The sequence below is a fragment of the Thermobia domestica genome, unplaced genomic scaffold (assembly GCF_964235325.1).
Source record: "Thermobia domestica unplaced genomic scaffold, izTheDome1.hap1.1 HAP1_SCAFFOLD_1407, whole genome shotgun sequence".
Taxonomy (NCBI): domain Eukaryota; kingdom Metazoa; phylum Arthropoda; class Insecta; order Zygentoma; family Lepismatidae; genus Thermobia; species Thermobia domestica.
Genome location: NW_027657117.1, coordinates 1 through 25,133, shown reverse-complemented (window position 1 = coordinate 25,133; position 25,133 = coordinate 1). Strand labels below are relative to the sequence as shown.

Genomic DNA, 25,133 nt, shown 5'->3' with positions numbered 1-25,133 from the left:
ACAGGGACCATATCCTCTTCAACACTTTATTCTATCTGTAAAGAAAGTGGTTCAATCGAATCCCCAAATCCAAGACTCGAGTTTACCGTACTTTTCAAAAACTATATTATTAGCTTAAATATGGGACCTTAGTAGTACTCTTTTCCGCCTTTCTGTTTTCTTCATATTTGTTTCATAGTATTGGCCTAGAAACATGTATCTGATTTGCCATGCCTGCTTATTTTACATTGAAGTAGTAGTGTTCGTTTTAGGGAAAAAGTTGTGTTCGGTTTAAAATGTTTAAAAAAGGAAAACGAATTAGATAGAGTTGCAGTTGGCTACAATTAGAAAATGGGCTTTGTGTGAAATAAGGTATTTTGTTTTATCGTAAAAAATGAAGTTGACTTCGCGGTGAGTAATTCCAACGTTTCTTCAAGTCATTATGGATTTAAAAAAAAAAAAAATATGAACACATTTCAAAACAGCTACCAGGTTAAATAATCTGTAGAATGTCAAAGTTATTATTTTTTTTTTTTTAAATAATTGCTTACTTTTTCCTTACTTTGGTTTTCATTATCATACTTCTTTGTGATGCACAGCAAATGTTTACTATTTCACCATATGAAAGAAGAATAATAGTAATGTTTTTCTTCGCTGCCGAAAGTGCGATACAAAACTTACAAATTGAGATGTAAATTTAAATTTGTTTCGCATTTTGCTACGGAAAAGTCAAAATCTAAAAAATAAATAAATAAAAATAAAAAATAAATATATAAAAAAATTATAAAAAACAATGGTGCTAACAAGTGGCTTTATATACATACATATAGATTAAAACTTGGCGAAATATGGACTAATATATGTTTAAATAATGAATCGAGAAGCCTTTTCCAATGATTTCCTAATCTATGTGCGAGTTGAAATAAACTACATAATTTATTATTGCGTTACACTAATGCTTTAAAATGACAAGCCATAAACATTGAACTTAAATTAATCGAACAGGTGCGATTGTAAAATATACCCTATTGCAAATTTAATATAAATTTTAATTAAGAAACGAATAATTTCAATAAAAGCATTTTACATGGTTCTCAATATTCTTATTAACTTTTATTTCGAGTAACAATTTAGCAAAATACCTTATGGAATATATATGTTTGATATTGTTCTTTTTATACTTTTTTTTTTTTTTTAATTTTTGCATAGCGTTCTAAAATGAATAAATCAGCGTGTACTTTGTACACACATAGTTGAACGTATTAGTAATCTTCAATTATTCATTTTCTGTTACAAAACTAGTTTGGAAAGCTTTGATACACTTTTTCACGTTCATTATAAGATTGTTGCAAATATAGGTTTAACTAATTACTTACTAGGATTGCCTATTTCTAAAGTAATGTGTTACAAAACATAATTTATTTTAAGTATTAGAAGGCGTCTATTGCTGCGTCTATTGTCTCTCAATATTGCTTTGTACTGACTGAAAGATCGCTCTACGTCACACGCAGAAAGGGAAGCCATTTTAAAGTTTGCGACATCTTGAGGCGTTAAATCCATATCTAGTTCTATATTTGACTTATCTTTTACGACTGCACTGATTTTAGTCACTTCAATATAGCCTGGATTCTTGGCTAGCACTGTGTTGAATTTCTCTCTCACTACTTCTGAGACTTCTCCAACATTAGAGATGAAATGTTCACTAACTTTTCCTACATACGGAGGATCTCGTTCAGTTGGGTGCCTCGTTTCTGGAGAGGTGCTAATGCAGATATGATGCATGTGTGGTTAGCTTCAATGTACGCTATTTCAGTTTTCACTGTGGCGTCACCAACAACAAATATATCAGATTGAATTGAAACAGCACTTTTACGAGTCTAGAGCACTTAACACATTTTGGGTGGAGTCGAAGCGACTAAAATAATAATCTACTGCCTCTAACCACATTCCCCATCGTGTTACAATAGGTTTGGGTAGCAAGTGGCATGTCAGCGTACATATCTTTCAACAACGTAATCGCACTGGGAGACTTCAAAATAATTTTCTTTATTGAAGAAATTAACAATTCCACTTTGGTGTAGTTAGGCGCATCTATAAAGGACATGAACTGCACAGGTTAAGTGAATCATCTTCGGATAAAATATCTTCAACGCTTCTCCACCCTTCAGCACGTAACGAGCTCCGACACTGACAAACAGGAGCACGTTTTCATATTTGATATCCTCAGGCGATAGAACAGACATCGAATCATTGAATACTTTGGCAATTGTCTTGCTGTTACATTTCTCAATGACCTCACAAAGTAGGGCAGATTTATAGCGCTCACAACTCATTATACCGATGATGACGTTCACTATCATCCTCATCTTATCTGTAGCTTTGTCAACGGAGACCTATATTGTTTCTTCTTGGATCTCCTTCCTAATATTGATCAGTGTTTCTTCGTACAGATGTGGTGTGATGTGGTGTTTTTTCTTTAATATTGACTGGTCTGATATATCTATGCTGTAACAGCCCCAAAAACTATTTCAAATTTCAATTTGTTCCACTTGTGGAGTGATATGGCTGTGCCTATAAGGGCTTGACATAGCTCGTTGTTACATTCGTCTTTATAAATGTATATCTAACAGCAAAAGCTTCTTTTCTTCCTTGTTTTCTTTCTAGCTTGGTGTTTTGATGTCGAAATAGGTTGCTGCACTAAAGTTGCTAAGAAGTCAATCTGTTGATAGGTTCTCGTTCCGAAAATCAGTTACGTAAGATTTTAATTTCATAGACGTTGATTTACGATCTGGTGGCATTTTGGCTGCTCTCTTCCAATAACCCTGTGTAAATTGTATTGAAACTGCAACTACAAGCAATGTACGACTGGCAATCACTTATTTGAGGAGAAAAAAGTGACCTGTAAATGTCTTAAACCTTAACAATTAGACTACAATTGTAATTTTTGAACAGATCATTGTCAGACTGTAAAGGCAACAGATTTTATTGTTACGTCACGCAACAATAACCCCCAGCCGATAAGATGCGTTTCGTTTCCTTTTGTTACGAGCTGCTGCCCATCAAAAGGTCCCAAATTTTAACGAGAAAAACAATGTTCACTCATGTCCAAAATGATTGTCTCATATCTATAACTGTCTTCTTGTAAGAATATAATTTGATAATGATTTTGCAGGGTACTTTTAATATTGATAGTATATGTGTTATCGGGAAATGTATATTTATGTTAAATTTCATACGAAAAGAATTATAAATATGAAAATTAGAATGAGTAAAACAAAATGTTGCTAAATGGTCAAGAAAGTTTTATTTTCGTTTTATTTTTCTTATTTACTGCTCTTTTGACAACAAATTTGCCACATACATGTCTTTGCCGATTATACACATACTAACATTATAAGAAATACCGGGCGAATTCGTTATTAAATTATATTCCTACAACAACATATTTATAGACATGCGACAATAATTTTGGACATCAGTGTACATGACATTACGCGGCGAAAATGAAAGTATCTTCTACATAATTCCTAAAAAGCGCGTGAGAATTGAAATGTTCACGGAGTCACGGATTTCTTTCTCTTTTGGATAATTTCAAAGACATAAAATATGAACAATATGTGAAATAACCCTATTGATATATATAAAATGTATGTTAAAGGTAGAAATATGGAAAAATATGGACAGTCAAATGTGTCTTATATCACTGCAAACATTATTATTCGTGAAGTTATAACAAAATTTCAATGGTAATTGTCAAACTAAAAATATGTATTTACATATAAATCCTAGTCCTGGTCATCGCCAATAGCCAAAGGAGCTGAAGATTTTCAGGATTGAATCCCAGAAATACTCTAACATCTTAGTGAACGCCGGTAGAAATATGTAGCTTTCCAAGGAAACTACTTTGAAGAAACCATAATGTAAATTTCTGTTTTACTGTGCACTGTTTTTTGCAAAATAAAAATCATCCCGGAGCTTTTAAAGCAAACTCAACCAAAACAACGATACATTTTTTTTAAAAAAGCATATCTTTTCTTCGATATAAAATAAGTAATTTTCTTTCACGGAGTACACTACCCATAAGAAAGTAAATTATACTTAGTCCTTATATAACACTAATACGAGGGTCATTTAACTCGAAGTGGCAACATAGTTGAGAAATAGAATGTAGTGAATCACTCACCTCAAGAAGCTTACAGTCCTTCGATGTAGTCTCCCCCATCCTGTTGAACCCTTCGCTAGATGGCTGGTAACCGTTCAATACCTGTCAAAGCCCCACTTTGTGAGAGAATGTTGACAGTGCGCCCTAAAGCACGAACAATGGTAGGAATGTCTCTGAAACATTTGCCCCTGAGAGGTTCTTTCATTTTTGGGGAAAGATCAAAATCGCAGCGGCTCATATCCGGGGAGTATGGCGGGTGCTACAGTACCTCCCAACCCCATCGTCGTAACAGAGTCTGTACTGGATTGGCTATATAGCATCGGCATTGTCGTGTAGGAGAATTGGTCCAGATTCCAGGAGCTGTGGACGTTTGCGCCACAATGCTGGTCGCAAATGATGACTGAGGTATGAAGCACAGTATACAGCATTGACGGTATGACAGGATAATGCCTTCGTGGTCGTATGACATTATAATCATCACCTTCACGTTTGATGGCTCTTGCCTAAGCTTTTTCGGTCGTGGAGATTCTGGGTGGCGCCATTCACTCGAGTGGCGTTTCAGTTCAGGCTCGTAGGATTTTCCCCACGTTTCGTCACTTGCAATAATGTGGTGCAAGAAGTCATCACCTTCCTCATTGTAACATTGAATGTGTAGGCACGTACATTCCTACCTATGCCACTTTTAAACCTGGGTCAGAGCATGGGGTACCCATCTGGCTGCAATTTTCCGCATGCCAAGATCTTGTGTTAGTATGCGAAACACTGATCCGGAAGAAATGTTCAGCTCCTGCGCCAATTCACTACAAGTCCAGCGCCTATCACCGTCAGGCAGTCCGTAGTCTTGCAAGATGAATTTCGTCCGTAGCCGTTCGCATATGCCCTCCACCGTGCATTTTGTCTGTTGACTGTCGTCCCGCTTGAAATGCTGCAACACATCTCGCCACTGTCCGATACGGTAGAGCAGCTTCATCAGTCACTCTACTAATCCTCTGTGAATCGTCCTAGCATTTCGCCCTCGTACCGCCTGGAATTTGATAAACACACGCTGTTCTGTACGCGTGAACATTGCGTTAGGGCGGTATTTCACACAGGGTTGGCTGGTTTAAACCAAGGTGGTTTAAACCATGTTTTAAACCTTAGTTTAAACCAGCTGTTTTTTTTAAAAAAAAAGACCAACTGGTTTAAACCAAAAAACGAAAAATGTTAGTAAAAGTGTAAGTGTTCGCAAAATCTTGATGGACATACATTTGTGGATTAGGCCATCACTTTCACTCCCGTATATTTTTCGTATTATATTCAGACTTAAATTCCCTATTCAGTACTCAAAGAGATTATACTACAAAAGCAACTTTTTTTTATAAGTTTATGAATGTTTCTTTGTGATTTTTTTTATAGTTTGGTATTATTGTCGTGCAACTGCAATCAAAGGAAAATTCTGAATATTGTTTCGTTTTTTAATAATGTTTACTATTGATAAAATACATCGAATTGCCGCACTTTTTGGGGGGCGTCATACGAACCCCACGAGAGGCATTTATTGAAATCAGAAGTATCTTTGGTATCTCTTTATGTATAAATGAGTCAGAGCCAAAGTGGACTCAAATAATTCTTTTCTGTATTCACTTTTCTTACTGATATCCAAATTAAGTCGTTGTATCTCTCTAACTTGGACTAGTAAAAGTCGTAGTGAACTAACGTGGACTAAATTAGTTCTTCTGTACTTTGCAGTATTTTGAAATTGTCCATATGTAATTCTCTATAACGGTTTCACTTGTGCAGCTGTTTATCTTTTTGTCCTGAAATGACTCTTGATAATTATATTAGCAAGTGTGTAACGACTAGTACAACGTATTTTTATCAAGAGTCCTTCGTGAGTGAGTCGGCAGACGTATCGCATTTCTAGCCAATTAGTCCCGGCTTCGAGTTCAAATGGAGGACAATTTCTCTCGGATGTAAGCTGAGAAGCGGTTTGGATTCCGCTTTAACTTTATCTGAACCCTTCCAGCATAACGCAATTGTTGCATAATAACACCAAGGCGAAACAAACTTGCTTCTGTCCATATGTGATATAAATACATAGAGCAGATTATTTAAACAAAAAAAAAAAAAAAAAAATATGCTTTAAACCAAAAAAAAAACCGGGTTTAAACAAAAAAAAAACATTTTTATTTCAATAAAAACCATGGTTTTTGCAAACCCTGATTTCACACAACAATCACTTTAACAATGTCTACTCGCCACACACACACTGTAATATTGGACCGCAGCAGCGTTGAACTAACACGTACACATTCACGGAACACACTACGTTCGTCATTTGTCTCCTGCCCACACGACACACCAATCGTAGCAGTGTTGCCAGTTCGGAAAAAATGAAATGAAATCTTTGAGTTTTACGTCCCACGATTATGACGGTTAGGCTAAAGGAGACGGTGATTATGAGAAATGAATGAAACGGTGGAATGAAGAAAGTAGGAGGAAACGAGAGAACCCCGAGAAAACCCACGCACACGGTGTTTGTCCACCACAAAGTTCACTTGGCGGGAGCAGGGTTTGAACCCGGGACCCCAAGCACCAGAGGTGAACGCTCTACCACTGAGCCACCGCGGCCCTCTGCTGCCAGTTCGAGTTAAATGACCCTCGTATTATAAAGAACATGGGCTATTACTAAGGTGAAACCATAATCACTACTCTTGATTTCTATCCGAGATATTGTACTTCCAAGTACATTTCGCCATGAAAGCATTCTAATTAAAAGGTTAGACATTCTTCTATAGACCCTAAAGAGTTATAATGAAGATCACTGGAATTAAAACTTCCTTTCCTTTCCTTCCACTTCATACGAGGTTTTTTCTTTTCATTAAAGGCACAGATAATTAAAACGTTACATTTAACAGAAATACAACAACAAAATAACCTAGAAATAGACTTACATTGTATCCGAAAAAAAAAAAAAAAAATCCAGACAGCTTACTTGTTCTCTGGCAACTTTCTCGATGGGTAGATTGTGCTGCCAAACTAATAATACTTAGAAGGATTTGTTAATATTAATCCCGCTTCCTCGTGAGAAAATGTTAGAAGCTGTAGTTGCGTTTCACTTTCTTGATGCTGACTTGTAATTTTCCATCAATTCATAAAATAGTTAGAATACTTTCTTATCAGTTAAGGCATAAATGGTGAATGTTATGTTTAATACAGAATGATTCTTTTAAAACTCACGGAAATTTATTTGGGTCTAGAATTTCTAACTGAAGTCCGATTCTCATGCGGTTTGTGGCAAATAATCAAGGAAGGATGGGAGATTTATGGAACTATGTTTACTGGTTTAAATTCATCCGGGGTAATATCGACCACGCCTCAAGAAAAACAGCAAATTTTTGGCAGTGTACCTTACAATTGGAGTAAGGTTTTGGATTTTTTAAGCGAAATTGCGGAATACAAATTAAGTGTTAGTGGTAACACTCTGAAATCACATGTTGAATAACTATAACCGGTTTCTTGCCACAAACAACGGACAGATTTCTTGGGCGACCTAAGGAGTCGATAACTGACATCTTCCACAACAGCCGCCTGCGGGGTCTGATGCTTCCCTGTCTCACTCAGAAGCGATCCTGTTTCTTCCAATTTATTCACTAGCGACCACATTATGTTCCTGTCTGGGGCAGAACCTGAAACCAATTTGTTTCTGAATGCCCTTTGCATAGCAACAACAGTTTCCGTTCTCCAAAATTTTGAACGATAAATTCATGTTGTTTCAAAAAAAATACACTATTCTCACTGTTCCCTGATCATACACACATAATAGCACAGAACAGTACAGCACTATTCCCAATACAGCGGTCCAGTTTCTTGTTTCTTATTGGCCTGGCACCTTGGGGAGGTTGTCATCTAACGAAGAAAACTCAAATCTCCACACCGCACCGCAACTGTAAGGTACACTGGCGAAATTTTGCTGTTTTTCTTGAGGTGTGATCGATATTTTTACCCCGGATGAATTTAAACCAGTAAACACAAAATGAAAATGAAATGAAATTTTTCAGTTTTACGTCCCACGGTTATGCCGGTTAGGCTAAAGGAGACGGTGATGATGAGAAATGAATGAAATAGTGGCATGAAGAAAGTGAAAGAAAACGGGAGTACCCCGAGGAAACCCACGCACACAGTGTTTGTCCACCACAAAGTTCACTTGGCGAGAAACAAGTAAACACAGTCCCATAAATCTCCCACCTTTCCTTGATCATTTGCCACCCCCGCATGAAAATCGAACTTCAGTTAGAAATTTTAGACCCAAATGAAATCCGTAAGTTAAAAAAAAATAAAAATAAATAAATAAATAATTCTGTACTATACGAGAAAATATGGAAACACTCGAGATCGGCATTCATTCGCCATTCCAGGCTCCAACACTGTAACCAAGAAGTAGCTGGTAGAGCACTGACTTCGCATTAGGGAGATCGTGAGTTCGATTCCCACTGCCGACTATTATGACTGCGGTTTTCTTCAGCTCTACCAGGCAAATGCCGGGGATGGTACCTACTAAACAGGCCCTGGCCGGTATCTTCCCAAATCCTTTCCATTGTTATTGTTGTTGTTAGATATCCAGTACAAAATGGTTTCTGAGCTGTACAGGGTGATTGTTAAATAAATAAATAAATAAATAAATAATAAAAAAGTTAATTTTTACGCAACTTGTCTATGCAGAAGAGTGTATAAATTTTTATGTAGCAGAATATATAATTTTCTAGAAATATGAGGAAGCTGCTGATTTACTGAAAATCCATTTATGTGTCAATGTGAAGTACAAAAGAGTAATAAGCAAAGTAATGTTTCTTCATGTATTATAAAAATAGCATTCACCATTTGTCTTAATTGGAAGAAAAATATTCTAATTATTTTACGAATTCGCGGAGAATTGCAAATCATTACGAAAGTGAAACGCAATTACAATTTATAATGCTTTTTCAAAGTTTTTTTTTTTTTTCCCCGCGAGGATTACATTTGTTTATTTCTCTTATTATATGAACTGCACAGAAAGAAAGGAATCCTTCTACGTGTTTTCCAGTTTAGCAACACAGTGCAGTCATTGAAAAGGTTGTCAGAAAGCAGCAAACTTTCTGAAAAGATATTTATTTAAGTTACTCAACATGTACACTATAACCACTATTAGTAACAAAGAAATGATCTATTTCAATTACAATAAATACTAACATAACAATATTAATGAAGCTAAGTATTCTAGTTCAAAATACATCTTCTATGACAACTGAACGCACTAAAGTGAAATGGAATTTTATTCCGGTTTTTATAACTCGAAAGACTTTTACTAATGTGATTGTATCATTTTAAAACCATACTCAAGTAATTAAAACAATAATTTAAAACTCCTTACATGGTTATTATGAATAATTACGAAGTGCTTTGAATTAGGGTGATACCTCATTGTATCTTTCGTTATGCCAGGAATTCGACACGTTCCTAAACATTTGTAGAATTGTGACATATCTAGGGGATCTTTTCCCATTTTTTCCTCTGGTAACTTCTTTCTATGAAAAAAACAGAAAACTACATTATGCACCAGGTATGATGCTGCATACAAATTTGTTTTATAGGTGTAACCAGTGGCGTATTTACGATTTTGTTTCGGGAGGGGCTTTGCTAACTTTCGGGGGGGGGCTTTGCCTGAAAATGTCAAAATTCTACAAGATATTTCATATACTTTACTATAGTAAGTAAGATTTCGGGGGGGGGGCTTAAGCCCGGAAGCCCCCCCCCTAAATACGCCACTGGGTGTAACACAATAGCAATATGAATTCTGAACACTGTCAAATCTTTTAAGCACAGGCAAAGAGAGACAATATTTGAAGAGAATCATTTGAGAGGTGTGTTTCCGATCGTTCAAATTGTCAAATGATTCTTCTGTTAAATAAAGAAGTAGTTGTTTAAAATCAATTGCTGTATTTTTTCCCCCAGTTTTTCGATTATTTCGATGCCTTTGATGTTTACAAATTATCAAACTTTCAGTACAGGACACAACACTTTTTTTTCTTTCATAAATATCTTGGGATTTGCATCTGAAATCTTGGATTCATACTTCTTTTTCAAAATATCACAAACTGAGGGGCGTGGTCCAAAACCCTGATAACGACATTGCAATTTTGTACACTCCTGATGCACGTTCCTCGAAATAATTTAATCACCGTAATAATTAATAACAATTAAAGCATATTAAGTTATAGAATAAAGATAAATTTAAAAACGAGAATTTGAGCAGATTGTTGGAAGATGCGATTTTGCACACTAACTTATAAATTCAACCAATTTTTTTTCCAACAATTTGGTTCTTGTGGATTATCAAGTTTTTCCAGATCACACCCTTCAATTTTCAGAACTCTTCATATCGGAAAATTTTAACATCAAAAATAGCTAAGTGCAGCTCATGTGACTTCTCATAATAATTAAGGATTAGTCAGTGTATCAAATGAGAGTGAAATCTTGTCACTTTTTAGGTCCACCACCGAATAAAAATCGGATTTACTTTTATTATTATTATTTTAAATACTCTGAACTGTGTCCTTGCTATTATCTACACATTCTTCAGATAAGCACTCCAGTACTAAGCGCTGAACTCCACTCCCAATTTCAAATGAACTCAAGAAAGTACAAATAGACTGAAAAGCAAAAAGCCAAATATCCTGTCGCATGAATCACAAATTGCTTTGTTCTTTTATAATATATTTACGACTTCATGTTTACTATGCAACTGCAAATCACTTGAATAGAAATGAATCTATCATTCAATATTAATCTTTTCGTAATCCAGTTTAGCAAATTCTTTAACCTTATCCTATTTGGAGTAAAATGAATTTTCTGTATTTGGTTCAAACTGAAAGAAGCAAATTGAATAAAAGCTCAATACAGATGTTACCATTGAGCTGTTGATACAAGTTGTGCATCAAATGATTTGATCACGCATTAATGAGAATAATTACTCTTCTTCGCCAATGTTGGTCTTCATTAATGTTAAAACATAGGCTACCTAAATGTTGTGTTTTACGCACGATCTAAACTATATGGCTATTTGTTGTTATTATTTTCAAATAATTATGAGCCAAACATTGACGCTGTTTACTACTATACTTTCGAAAACATCAGGGGAAGTCAAATGAAATTCAGTGAAACCCGGTAACATGGCAATACAATTCTTTGATCACTACGAAGCTACACTTACGAAATTCTTGGAGCACCAGGCAACCATCAATATCCTTGCATAGTTGTGGCAGATCACGAAGATATCCTAACGAAAGGCGTTATTCATTTTCACGAAAATTGTAGGCTTAACAGAACCAACAGTATGCCACTGTGAGATCCTGGCTCATTAAGCTTACAAATCTCATTCCCGTTGCTGGGAAGTTGAAGGAAAGTTGGAAAAAACACAAATATTCTATAACAGAGGCATCGATCGCCTGGTATCACAGTGGAAAAATTTTGTTGCCAACGATGAAGAGTACGTTTCAATACGTACGAGACTGGGTACGTTGCTTCCTTTTTACCTGATTGAACCTTACGATTAAAATTTATCTGAAGACCGGTTTAAGAAATGTGTGTAGTGTATTTTGTTCGCATTTTTCAATACCTTACGGTAAATCTATTATTCGATGGCAGAGTACTTACATGACTATTTAATACTTTAAATATACATATATATATATATATATATATATATATATATATATATATATATATATATATATATATATATATATATATATATATATATATATATATATATATATATATATATATATATATATATAGATAGGGTACGTGCAAAGGTAGTACACGTTTTTGACAAGTCCCGTTCAGCGGAGTAGCGACCTCACAGATGGCGCTGCCAGTGCGTCAATCCGGGAAATCTTATAACAGCAACAGACAGTAAGTGTAGACGAGATGCTCTTAAGCAACTTAGAAACGTGTGCTTGAAAAGAAAACCAATATGAACACTGTTTATTTTTTGAATTCGATAAAATTATACTGCGGTCACGACCTGCTGCAACATTCGGCAAGTGTATGAGGCAGCTGCCATTGACAGATAGCACATGTAGTTGCTGGTTTCGAAAATCCAGTATGGTCTGGACGTCCAGCAATATTTTCCGAAAAGGCTCTTGACGAAGCCAACCGTAGCGGGAATTAGCGGACATCTCGTAGGTCCACCAACTATCGACAGCGGTCAAAAGACAGCTCAAAGCGTTGGATTTCAACCACAAAGTTCGATAGTTGGTTTCATATTAGCACATTGTAAAATCAACGAGAGCGGGAAGCAGCAAGTCGTCGTAGATTTCCCGATATAAAAATAACGAATTATTGTTGTTACGGACGTTGTGAAGTGGATTATGCACTGGCAGGTAACGCGTCGCAGGACTTCGTCGCGTTTCTGAGCCGCCTTATAGATGTCTAAACCAGAATTTCATCCCAAAACGTGTTGTTGTGTGGTGGGATGTTATAGGAATAATTCATTGAGAGGTCTGAATGCTCATAATGCAAATTATTAATGCAATTTTTTAAACGGTTAGACAGACTGCAAGCAGCATGGCAATCGAAACTGCCAGACCTCGTCAATCGCCAAAGACTTCTCATTAATCATGATAACGTCAGGCAGTGTGTTGCTCTCATGACATCTAAAAAATTAATGGAGTTTAATAGGGAAATTTTGTTCTCCCCTCCTATTCTCCTGACTTGGCTGCTACAGACTATCACCTGTTTCGTGCGTTGCAAAACTTCTTCTCACGATAAATCTGTGATGATGTGGAGGCTATGAAAACTGCCTTACAACAGTTCTTTGACTCCAAACCTTAGTATTTTTATTGGCATGGGATTCATCTCCTACCAGCAAGGTGATAAGCAGTCATTGATTGCCGAGGCATTTACGCGCAGTCCTAGGTGTGATCTAGTTTAGTGCTGCTCGCATTTCTATCTATACACCAAAAACGGGTACAAGTTTTGCACGTACCCAATATAATTCTCACATTAAAAGAAACTTTTAATTCATTCCCATACGAATGTAAGTGAACATATTTTTTTACTATTTGTAAGTTAAATTTCTGTTATCAAGTAACGCCTCTAAAAGGGAAATAAATTAAATCAAATCTACAAACGCACACGCGATACTACAAATACTTACTCATCCAATATAGTTTTATACTTTAATGTTGCAAACAAGGTTTTTGCAGCATACACTAATTGTTCTTCAGTATTCGTGAAAGTTCTTACTGGAAAAACAAGTCCAGGACTTGACCAGACGGTAACTGGATTCCTGTATCCTAAATATGCTACATTCATCCAATATTCTGTCATCTGAAATTAACAATAAATAAAGCATCTGATTAATAATTCTTTAATTTCGATATTTTACAGTATACAAAGTATTTCGCAATGATGTAGTAACGTTATCGCAATGATGTAGTATTCGCTTGGTTTGAAGTTATTAGTAATGGTACTATAGTAGACACAAACACAAGAAAAATAAAATAAATAAATAAATAGGTAAAAAAATTAAATGAAAACTTTCAGTTTTACGTCTTATGCATAAATTCGTTACACTAAAGAAGACAGATGATTAATGAAAGTGAATGAGGATGAAATGATTGGTGGAAAGAGAAAGGAGGAGGAAACGGGAGAATCCCGAGAAAACACAACGACACGATGTTATTCACAAGCTCATTTGGCCTGATATCGAACCAGGGACCCGTGACACCAGAAGTGAGCGTTCTATCATTGAGCCATCATGCCTACAAGATAAAAACTTAAGTAAAAAAAAATTTCACTTACCCAGTTGTCAAGTTTCGCAGCTCTGTCCTGTAACAATTTCTGCAACTCTTTACCAACGCCATTTTCAAACTCCTTACATACTGTTTCCGTTGTTTTATATTCTCCGTCTGTTAGAAGAGGTTTCACCGACCTGTAAAATAAATAGAAGAACTGAGCGTCATGATTGGGTTAGTAAGGCGAAGAATAACTATGTTTAATCGCCATTGTTAAGTGTTCTACCTTAGATATACAGTTGTAGAACGTGACATAAAGAATGATCATAAACAGTTTTTGTAGTCAAAAAACAGGTTTATGTAGTAAAAAGTAATGACAACCCTTTTAATGAAGTATTAATGTCGTCATGTTACAGACTGCCCAAGATAGTAGTTGACTTTCAATGTATCCACATGAAGCTTTCTATTAAGTGCTAAATCTGTAATGCCATCAGAACTGGAAAATTACATTACACATCCCACGAAGTAAACCATGAGAAAAATTTAATTTCACATCTGCTAATTTACTAACGCACATTAGCCAAATGCTGCCCCGACCAAGTTCGTTTTTATTTATTTATTTTCTGAAATTGTAATCGAACATTACTGTTCTTTCTCCATTTGAATGAAAAAACAATGCCAAAATGGTTACTCGGAGAAAAGTGATAATAACTTGTTACATTGCCTATAATATTAGAAGTGTAGTAAAGAAAGAATGATCCTTGTTATGTTAGTTAGTTTAGAAATTATGTACCATAAACTAAGTGCATGTGAGAAATCCAAGATGGCAGACTATTTATTTAAAATGGCGGAAAACCCGCAACTGGATTTTTTTTATTATTTTCTGGAGGTTATTGAGGGAAAGATCACGAACAAATTCCAGAAGTCCCATCTTTTTATTCTAAATGTCTAGGTTTGTCCCGTTTTTGATGTAATTTGATTGGACTACGTAGGTATATGGTTAGATCACGTAGAAATATTGGAAGAAAAATTGTCCGAAAAACATTCGAAAGTGAGTAATTCGAAATAATATAATGTGTTCCACATGCTCGATAAGTAATTATAGTAATGATAACAGTTTAAGTTAGTTAATAAATGGCAAACTTGCCTTTGTATTCTGTGAATATTGTAAGAATCCCCTCCTTTCAATGCGAGCACATGTTATTCATGCAACACGTGCTATTGTTTACAAGCATCAGTATAGCAGCTGATACACATAAAACCACAAAGACACGAAGACAGCACGACGGGAACCAAAGAGGAACGAGCCACCCAGAAATGGCCTATAAAAATGGACCCGAAGAGGACAAAAGTATCGGCTGACCACTGATTATTTAGCCTACACCTACTCCTGAGGTCGCCCTGGACGAAGGAGTACTACCTTGCCTAAATCTCTGGAGGCTGCCATGAGCTAAGAAGGTTACCAAAAAGTACTGTATCCTGTGGTCGCCGCAAGACGCCCTGGAGGCTACTGAGCTAAAAGGTTCCCGTATAAAGCATTTCCTTCCTTCACTTCACTGGTCATAAGGAAGATTTTAAAATATTCACTTTGTAGATACAAAGACTATTTTGTAATATTTTATAAAATAAATTAGGTAAAGAGCTATAATTCCGGACTGTCATTGTCCCTACCCACATAAACATTACAATATTTTTAGGTTATTGTATAATATCGATCCTTTCTGGAATCTTCCTAAGCACTATTTCTGTTTGTTGAACTGGCTTCTTTATGTAATCATCTTCGAAAGTTGTTTTCCTGAAAAATTTAAAGGAAACAGGATCACCCGAAAAACAACTGAGTTCGGTTATCACTTGTTACTGTGGCCCTGAATTACGACGGTATGAACAAATGTTACCAAATATCACAGTATTGTGGGCGGTGGTAATATTTACAAAGAAATTTAAGCAAAGAGACTAGTACTCACCGCAAAAGACACAAAATACTTTAAGTAGCGCTTTCGGAAGACCCTGCTTCCATCTTCAGTTTAAAAACAATTCGAAGAGGATTTAAAATATGGGGGAGAAATGTGGATATGTAAAAAATGGTTAAAAGGATTTAATATATATGAAGGACAAGTATTCTGTCAAAAATAAACACACGCCAATGATCACTCACTTGTCACTGTTAACTGTTGTTCACTGCTTTTTTCTTACCTTCCAGGAGGCGGAAATATGTAATGAAAAGACGGCTCCAAATCACATTTATGTCCCCTTTATCTAAATTGAGTGTAGGTTTCTCTTTATGAATATAATAGACTTCTTTAATTTTTCGTTCAGTTGCCGCTCTCACTTTCTGTATCAAAGATGAATTAGCAATACTATGGTTATGGTCTTTAAGATGCGCTGCCAATCCGGATAACTGTTGTAAGTTACGAGATTTCGATATGCGAATGTCCTCAGCTATTCTGGTTCAAATATTCCTTTTTGTCTAACCTATATATATTTTGTCACATTGAATTTAACCCAATAAACGTCACTACTTTGTTGAGGATTAGTAAAAAATGTTTTAAAATTTATTATGTATTCATCTATAGATTTAGGAGGGACTTCTGAAACTTTGATGTGTTTTTGCAGTATCTTCTGAATTTTTGCCAAAATATGTGAGATAAGAGGGACATCAATCCATTTGTCGACCTCGGCATCTGTTGTTGGTTGGTGGTGGTTATTTTTGACAGAAGACTTGTGCTTTACATATTTTAAATCTTTTTAACCATTTTTTACATTTCCACATTTCTCCCCTATGTTTTAATTCTTCGAATTGTTTTTAAGCTGAAGATGGAAGCAGGGTCTTCCGAAAGCGCTACTTAGAATATTTTGTTTCTTTTGCGGTAAGTACTAGCCTTTTGCTTATATATCTTTGTAAAAGTTACGAAAGTTGAATGGAAAATACATAATTAAGTGTGTATATTTATAATATTTTATTTTTAATAGTTATTTCAACTGGAAAGTTAAAATACACAATATAATGAAGTGCTTTTGCGTGTTTTAGACAACAAATTAGTGGGTTTTATTTCAATAAGTACAATTCACAGAAAATCGTTAAATGCAAAAGCCATATTTTTTATCATTTATATAAGAGTGCTTCCTAATTTAAAAAAAAAAAAAAAAAAAAAAAAAAGTGAGGTCCTTAACTAGAAATTTTGAAGGCATGAACAAAATTTCCACGAGTGAATAACTGTAAGTAGTAACAAATTACAACCAAACTGAATTGTCTATCGGGTGATCCTCTCCTTTAAATTTTTCACGAGAACATTTCTCGAAAATGATTATATAAAGAAGCTAAAGAAGCAAAGAGAAATGGTGCTGAAGAAGGTTCCAGAGAAAACCGAAATTATACAATAACTGAAAAATAACCACGGAATACAGAAGTAGGTTTACCATTTACTTTTGTGATATTGTACCCTATGGCATCAATTGGTAAGTGTTCAAGTTGGTTGTTAAAACAGTATAAATTGGGCTCCTTTGTATACACTATAGAAAAGGACTAAAGTAATAAGTTCGAGAAATGTAACTAGTTAAATCTGTAGATTTTAAATTACTCACCTACGAAAAGTTCCTCAATATTTCTTTTTTCCATTACTCCGAATATGATACCTGGACATGCATCCTCTGGGCCTTAAATCCTTTTTCGCAACACGAGCTTCACATTCTTTTTCTCAACAGTGGTAATTTAATAATATTACGAACTTTTTTATATACTTAAAGTGACCTGCCTTTTCCAATAGGTGCTCTTGTTATTTACTATATATATAATATCGCACTCTGCGATTTAAATTTATCATATGTTGAGGGATTAGGACTACATTTTAACTAAGAAGAAATCTTCGGATGGAAAACCTAAAATACAAATAAAAAAGGATGAAGTAAATAGGTAGTGTGCACTATTCTAGGACATACCTATATACATATACTATAGTATGTACTATTACATATGTATATAGTACAACAATATGAAGAACTTATAGCATATTGGGGAAGGCAGGTAATCATAAGTATCGAAAAAAAATACGTAATACTATTAAATTACCCTGTTAAGACAATGAATAAATAAATAAATAAATAAATAAAACATGAAGGTCATTTTGTGAAAAAGGATTGGGTGCCCGAGTGTCATTCGAAATCTTGAAAGATAAACTGACTGAAAACCATTGCTAAGTGAGTATTTTAAAATGTTCCATACGCTCGGGAAGTAATTAAAAATTTGTATATACCTAAGAAATTTTTGAATTGATTCATTTAAAGGTGGTACAGGCAGTTTTGGAAGTCCTCCAACTTTCCCTAAATCTTGACCGCCAGCTTCTTTCTTCTCAGAAAGAGATACATAGGTCCTCATTGCGAGAAATGGGCTACTCCTATAGACAACAGGCAATGGACAAACGTTCCTTAAATGAACCACACTTCCGCTGACAAAACCAGCCTATGGAGAAAAAAAAAATACAAAGTAAATTGTAAACAGTCTCGAGAAGCAAAGAAATTAGACGAGTGCGAAAGAAATTATAAATATTTTGGCAACTCTTTCTTACAGGTGACTTAATCTGGTAATTTTACACAGGCCCTTTCGTCGTTCATAGAACGCTAAACTACAATTGTATATAAGGTATACTTTAGGTATCTTAACTGGATTCTCCTAACAATACTGAAAATATTACATTTCAAATTTTCGCTTACCCAGAAAAATTATAAAGGCAAATGAAATAAATATATATATATATATATATATATATATAATTAAACAGTAACATAATAATAATGTTTAATGTTAAAAACTTCTACGAGTATTTTGAACATAGAAGAAAATGGTAGCTCAACAATAGAGTGCTCATCACTTTGTCAGATCCCAACCATGTGACTTTGCAATGGACAACACAGTATTTGTTGGTTCTCACGTTTCCCTCCGTCTTTTCATTTTAATTCCGCCAATTTTCCACGAATATCCACTTAATTTATCACCCGTCTCCTGCATCCTATAGGGCTTTCTTTTTTAACACCTCACGATTATGCACCGAAGCTAAGGAAGACATGATAAAATGTATGACAATAATGGAATGAGGAAAGTGAAAGAAAAAGGAAAAAAAAATCCACGCACGAGGTGATTGTCCACCAGAAAGCCCACTTGATAGGAGCTGAATATAGGGTTTAATCACAGGACTTCAACAACAGATTTTTCTCATCTTCTTTAGCTACTCTTCATTAGTTTATTACTATTTTTATTCTACAATAATTTTAATCCTTTTTGAAGGCTATTTTGGTGTATGACCCAATTATACTCATTAAACTTTTAGCTAAATTCCCAAGATTCGTATTTAATGCTGCATATTTAGTTTCTGAAGGGAAAAAAAAAAAAATCAATCACTTGTCTTTTTGACTGGAAAAAATATATTACTATGCGTTGATTATGTTCCTTATGCTTACAATCCAACACATAGGACATCATTGATTTTCACGTACCTCACATGTTCTTTAATTCTAATATGTATGTTATTGTCACACATATGCAATTGTGTTCATAAATAAGGAAGGTTGGTAACTTCCATTGGCATCCAATGGATTGGAAAAGAAACGTCTTTATTACGATTTATTAAGTTTTACAGTATTTTTCTGAGGAAATAAATTTACGATTAAACTGTTCTTTGTATTTCTTTCGAAAGCGCCACTGGTGATCTGTGAAAATAAAGATTGTTTCAAAAAGAACTGCTCAGAACTGCATCATAAGATTTTTTTTCCCTTCTTTACACACATATAAATAGTCTCTATCTCTTTTTTGCAATTTTCCTTCAGAACTTTTCTACTCCTAAAGACGGTAACAGTTAAGGTAGTGAAAACGAGAATCACTTCAGCTATACAAAGTGCATTATTCTTGACTGATTCTGAGAGTTTAAGGTATCGTAGAACTGGACTGTCATTTTGTCTGTTTTACGAATTATACGAAACTAAACTCATTACTAACACGATATAAAAGTTACAATTAGTACACTGTAACTTCAGGCATAGAAGATGACTCGTATGTTCTTATAACTCGAACCACAAGAGTAAGTTTTATTATTATTTACATATTTTATATTTACTGCAAGCAATAAATAAATACAGAAGCCATATGTTCTTAGTAATCAATAAAGTGGTATTTTAACACCTCTACTATGTATATTATTAAAACCGTGATGAAGAGATAATTACGCACCTCCAATCACAGAGAAATAAGACCATCCCAGTGATATAAGAGATTTGTACGTTGCAACACAATTTCAGGCCACAATTACTCAATCCAGACCACAACAACGCACAGGATAGAGTTCACAAACACCGATATGGGCATTACTGTTATGTAGCCTATGTAGTTTGGCCAGTTCCAGGGCAAAACCGACCCACCGATAAAATAAGCACAGCCGAGTCCTTCATAAATTTCAGGCAGCAACATGGAGATATTACACACTGCCCTGATATTTCGGAAGAACCACTGTACCTAAGCCTAATCCAATTTAAACTGACATCCGGCAGTGTTGGCAGCATGGAAACTGGACAGTAGAAAATCAATGGTTTGGGATGATATTCGCCTTCTTGTTCTTATGGCTGCCAGAATGTATCATCCCAACTATACGTAGAGATGACATTACGGATTGGATTGTTATTCCTATAGTCTCGGCTCAATTCTTATTCGTGACTCAATGACAGAAGAGGAAAATGCTCCAAACGCACTAGATGTTTGATTATATGGAGTGTTATTATTTATATGTCAGTAGCAGCAAGTAGGCAGCAACAGATGGACAACGATGTTCGCAGGGTAGATTGGTTCAGTCAGAATCCTGATCTAAATACAACCCCACACTTATGGGGTGAATTGAAAACGGGTTAGTGACTGACTCAGATGTAAACACCAGTAGCCTAACTGATAGCATACTGTTGGAGTAATGGCGAAACAACAGCAATCCTTCGCTAACTTGTTGAACGTTTATCCCACACAGATACATCACGAGATCGCAGCACGTGGTAAACACTTTTATTGCAGGAAATCTCTCGAGGATGAACCAGGAAATGTGCTCAATTATTTTGTATTTAGTACTACTATCATGCATACGAAATACAACTACCATGCATGTGAAATATAGCAACAAGCAAGCAGTTTTCCATTTTAAAAAAGTAACTGTAATCTCAAATGCAATACTAAGTACAAATTTTATCTTCAAACTTCCCACAGGAATATGCACAACAAAGATCAAAGCTTATTTAAACTATTAATGAATATAAACAAAAAGCAACATCAACAATGCAACATGCACGCATTGCATCAACATGCATCGACAATAACTACAAATGAGAAATGTTAAAATTATTAATTTTAGTTCCTTATTTATATAATACTATTTACTAGGATTTTCCAAATATTCCTTAAAAGCTGTCTACTTAATATAGTCTTTACAATTAAAAATAAAATTACGTATAAATAAGTGTATAATCGAAGTTATCTTTTTTATCGACAATATATACATACACTCAAAGACGAAACTGCATGCAAACTAATTAGATCTAACAACTCTGCTCGATCTTACAAGAGTATTTAATTTAACTATATATTACAACTGCAAACATACTTAAAGTAATTAGACTACGACAAAGCAAGATCATAAAACTACAAAGGGTGAATTAAATATGTAGTGCATCACGTAACTACGAAGAGTGCAAAAGGGCGATCTATTCCCTATACTTACGTAAAGTCTGACAGGGCGCGTGAGATGTATAATTTTTAGCATGATTGCTCTATTTTATTTATCAATCACTGAAAAAGAAAGAAGTAAATTACCTCCTGTTCACATGTTCAATAACACAAAACAGAAGCTCGTAGTATTTGCCTCCTGTTTACATTTGGAAATTCTTATTTCTGCCTATTAAAGTCCATTATAACTCAAAACAATGTTTTCGTTCTTTTTTTTTTTTTTTTTTTTTTGTTTGTTTGTTTTTTAATGGGATCTTCACTGACAGCACACGCCCTTTACATATTAAAATAAAATCAAATAATTAAAAAAGGAACTTTCTTAATTAACCAGAATTTTTTTTCTTTCTTCGAAACATCTAAGTTCGACTCTCAATCGCTGATTCCAGTTTAAATTCTCATATAACCTCGCTGCTCAAAAGGGCACACTAAATTTCAAAAAATGTATACGGTATAACATTCGCATTTTGACTTCTTTTTTCTTATTGTCCTGAAGAACTACATAACCGTATACAAAGAGTGAGAAATGCGCGACTGAACTGAGATTCGAACCCGGGTCGTCGTCTTACAGTGCCGATACACTAACCATTCAATGTGGTCTGATTGGCTGATCACCGATTTCGAGACAAATAGAATGTATGGTTGTTTAGGGAGTGTCCTGGGTAGCGTAGTGGTTAACGCACAGGCACGGTAAGCCAGAGTGTCGGGTTCGAATCTAAGTCTAGTCATGTTGTTTCCCCTTTTGAATACCATTAAATTCAAATTATGGAGAAATTGTTATGAAATAAAATCGATTATTTTCTCCATTTATGACATATATAACTACATGATCAGTTTTATTACGATACTAATAATCAGAAACCCTCAGAACGATCTGAAAGACGGTTACAAAATTTTGTAATTTAATACAGTGAAACCTCTGAATAGCGGACACCAATGGGACATGAATTTTTGTCCGTTATTGAGAGGTGTCCGTTACAGAGAGGTTCAGAAATTTAATTTCTCACAACGGTAATTGTGTGCTGTAATATACAGAAAATACATTGTGTATGAACGTAAAAACGTAAAATTCAATATGAAAATACTCTATTTAGTACGTATTTGAATTACTGGGAGGGATGAAGGAGAAATTCATTTTTTGTTAAATAATATTATTGCTGGGGATGTGTTAATATATTCGTATACCGGTACTGCAAAAGATAATGCGTGTATGCTAATTTTCTTAAGTACATGTAATCACTCTGTAAGCATTTCTCATTTATTACAAATTCTCAGAACCTTCTCAAAAGATGCGTTAGGAACCAACTAATCGGCTAAACTCTTTTGTTTAGCGAGAAAAGGCATAATTTCTCCTCTACAAGGGTAATAAAACTCATTAGCAAGTGTCCTCTGAGAATCCTCGGTACGGTTGCGGAAAAAACATGTGTGTGTGCGCGTTTGTGTACTGGAGCGGTATCTTCGTTGGCGGAATGGATGACAAGGCATATGGGAGTGCATATGTTTATTGACCCAGTCCCAGTCACTAAGAATATCCTCTTAGAGACAATGAAACAGGAAGCCGGGAAAACTCCAACCCAGACTTGTTCCAGTATCATCAGTAAAAGAAAAATGTTACTTGTCCAAAAAAACGTAATAGAGGAAACATTGCTCATTGAAAATGTTGTAAAACAATGTTTTGTTACCTATGAAACTGTTGGGAAAGATGCAAAGCCCAGAGGCAAAAGGACTAAATTTGTTAGGGAAAGGAAAATCTTTTGCATAGAATTTTTGGCCATACGACTGACTGCATGAGTGTTATCGCGTATTGAAGGTTTTCTAGTATTTCCATCAGAAAGCAGTTTATTGAGGGCAGAAAAAAGAACAATTTCAAGTTCAGTTTGAAGCTGTTCTGTTTGATGGTTCACTAGGTCTAGACTCATGATAGATACGCTTGTGAGAAATAATATATCGCAGAACCGAGAATAATTCCTGTCCGTTATGAGGAGGTTATTGAAAGGTCTGGGGAAAAAAAGGACTGTCCGCGTCCGTATCTGAGATGGTCCGTAAAAGGGAGGGTTTTGTCCCATAATGGAACATGTATTTTTGCAGGGTCCGTATTATAGAGGTGTCCGTTAAGGGAGGTTTCACTGTATTATCTTTTAAAAAATGCAACAATGTGAATACCCTCTCAAGCTTCGTTATTGTAGAGACTTTTGATTATGCTTTGTTCCTACTGGCTAGTATGTTTCCCTTGGCTATAATTCGCAATTAAATTTTCAGGACTATAGCTAGAAGTCTGCGTGGATACAAAATATGGCAGCCGTATCCGCAAATAATAATCAGATAAATGATATATATGTCTTATTTGTTCTACACAATTGTAATTTCAAACACAGTTTCTAACATATTAATTCCTCTTCTTTTGTTTTGTGAATCCTATGATATTATAAAACAAATTCACGTTAACATTAATAAAATCTTTTCCGATTGCTAGTAACTACCGTAAGTCAAATGCACTAAAATTAATGCATACACAAATTATGAAGTCAATACGTCTTCCCATCTACATATTCCTTAATATAATAATAATTTTAAAAAATGACAAATTGATAATTCCTTATCTTTCAAAAAAATTCACACCACATTGTTTTAATATAAATTTCCTTACTTATAAGGCATGGGTGTCTTTGTGTGTGTGTGTATGTGTATGAAGAAAGTAAAGTTCAACAAAACACTGTTTTGCTTTTGTCTCGAAATGGTACTCAACACTCTTTAGTACAATTCAATGATTAACATTGTTTCGAAAAAATAATTATTCTTAATTTTTCACCAGCATCTGCAATTTTACACGCGAACCGCGAAGAAAATAAAATTACAGGGTGAGTCAAAAGCCCAAATCACACCAATAATAAAAAGATCTCTAGCCAGAATCACTATTTCCTTTCCATTTAATTTTCACTATATACCTAGGTAATCAAAATAGTAAACCCAACTCCGTAGCATGAAATCGGAAGAACTTCAGCCAACTTTTCATACTTAGCATCCCAAAGCACCAATCAGAAATTAGTTACCTGACATACAGTAAACTACGAGAAAAAAGTTTTACAAACAAAATATTCCCGCAAAAGAATTTCAGTAATGAAAAATTATTTACCTGACACAGGGTATACTACAGACAAATGGTTTCAAAACAAGTGGGGTTACATTAGCAGATATCATGAAACATACATCACGAATCAGCTGATTTTATACTTAGTTTTATACTAACTCCCTGTTTAGTAAAGCATTACCACAGCAAATTTTATCCCAGTCAGAAAGGAAATACAAGTACAAAATCGTAACAAAAAGAATATAAAGTGTCCAGCGTAATTTTAAGAGACTATCAATTTCAACACATACAGAAATACAATACCCAAATCCTTCCCACTAAAAATACAGAAGCAGTTAAACTCGAATCATCCCAGACAGCGTTGTTTCTGTGTACTCACATTAAGACGATTGATTTCCACAT

The 25,133-nt window shown here is 34.9% G+C and overlaps 1 protein-coding gene across 1 annotated transcript in view; it reads right to left on the bottom strand.

Moving 5' to 3' along the window:
* LOC145677822 (carnitine O-acetyltransferase-like) overlaps nucleotides 1-21,793 on the bottom strand; it is a 37,669-nt gene extending 15,876 nt beyond the window's left edge. Inside the window, exons 1-5 of the mRNA XM_081748146.1 lie at nucleotides 21,642-21,793; nucleotides 18,150-18,355; nucleotides 13,967-14,096; nucleotides 13,320-13,492; nucleotides 9,531-9,684 (exon numbers count right to left, since the gene is read on the bottom strand). Of these exons, the coding sequence (XP_081604272.1) occupies nucleotides 9,531-9,684; nucleotides 13,320-13,492; nucleotides 13,967-14,096; nucleotides 18,150-18,355; nucleotides 21,642-21,683 (705 nt within the window). The 5' untranslated portion in view covers nucleotides 21,684-21,793. The remainder of the gene's footprint in view (nucleotides 1-9,530; nucleotides 9,685-13,319; nucleotides 13,493-13,966; nucleotides 14,097-18,149; nucleotides 18,356-21,641) is intronic.
* Between the last annotated feature and the right edge of the window lie 3,340 nt (nucleotides 21,794-25,133).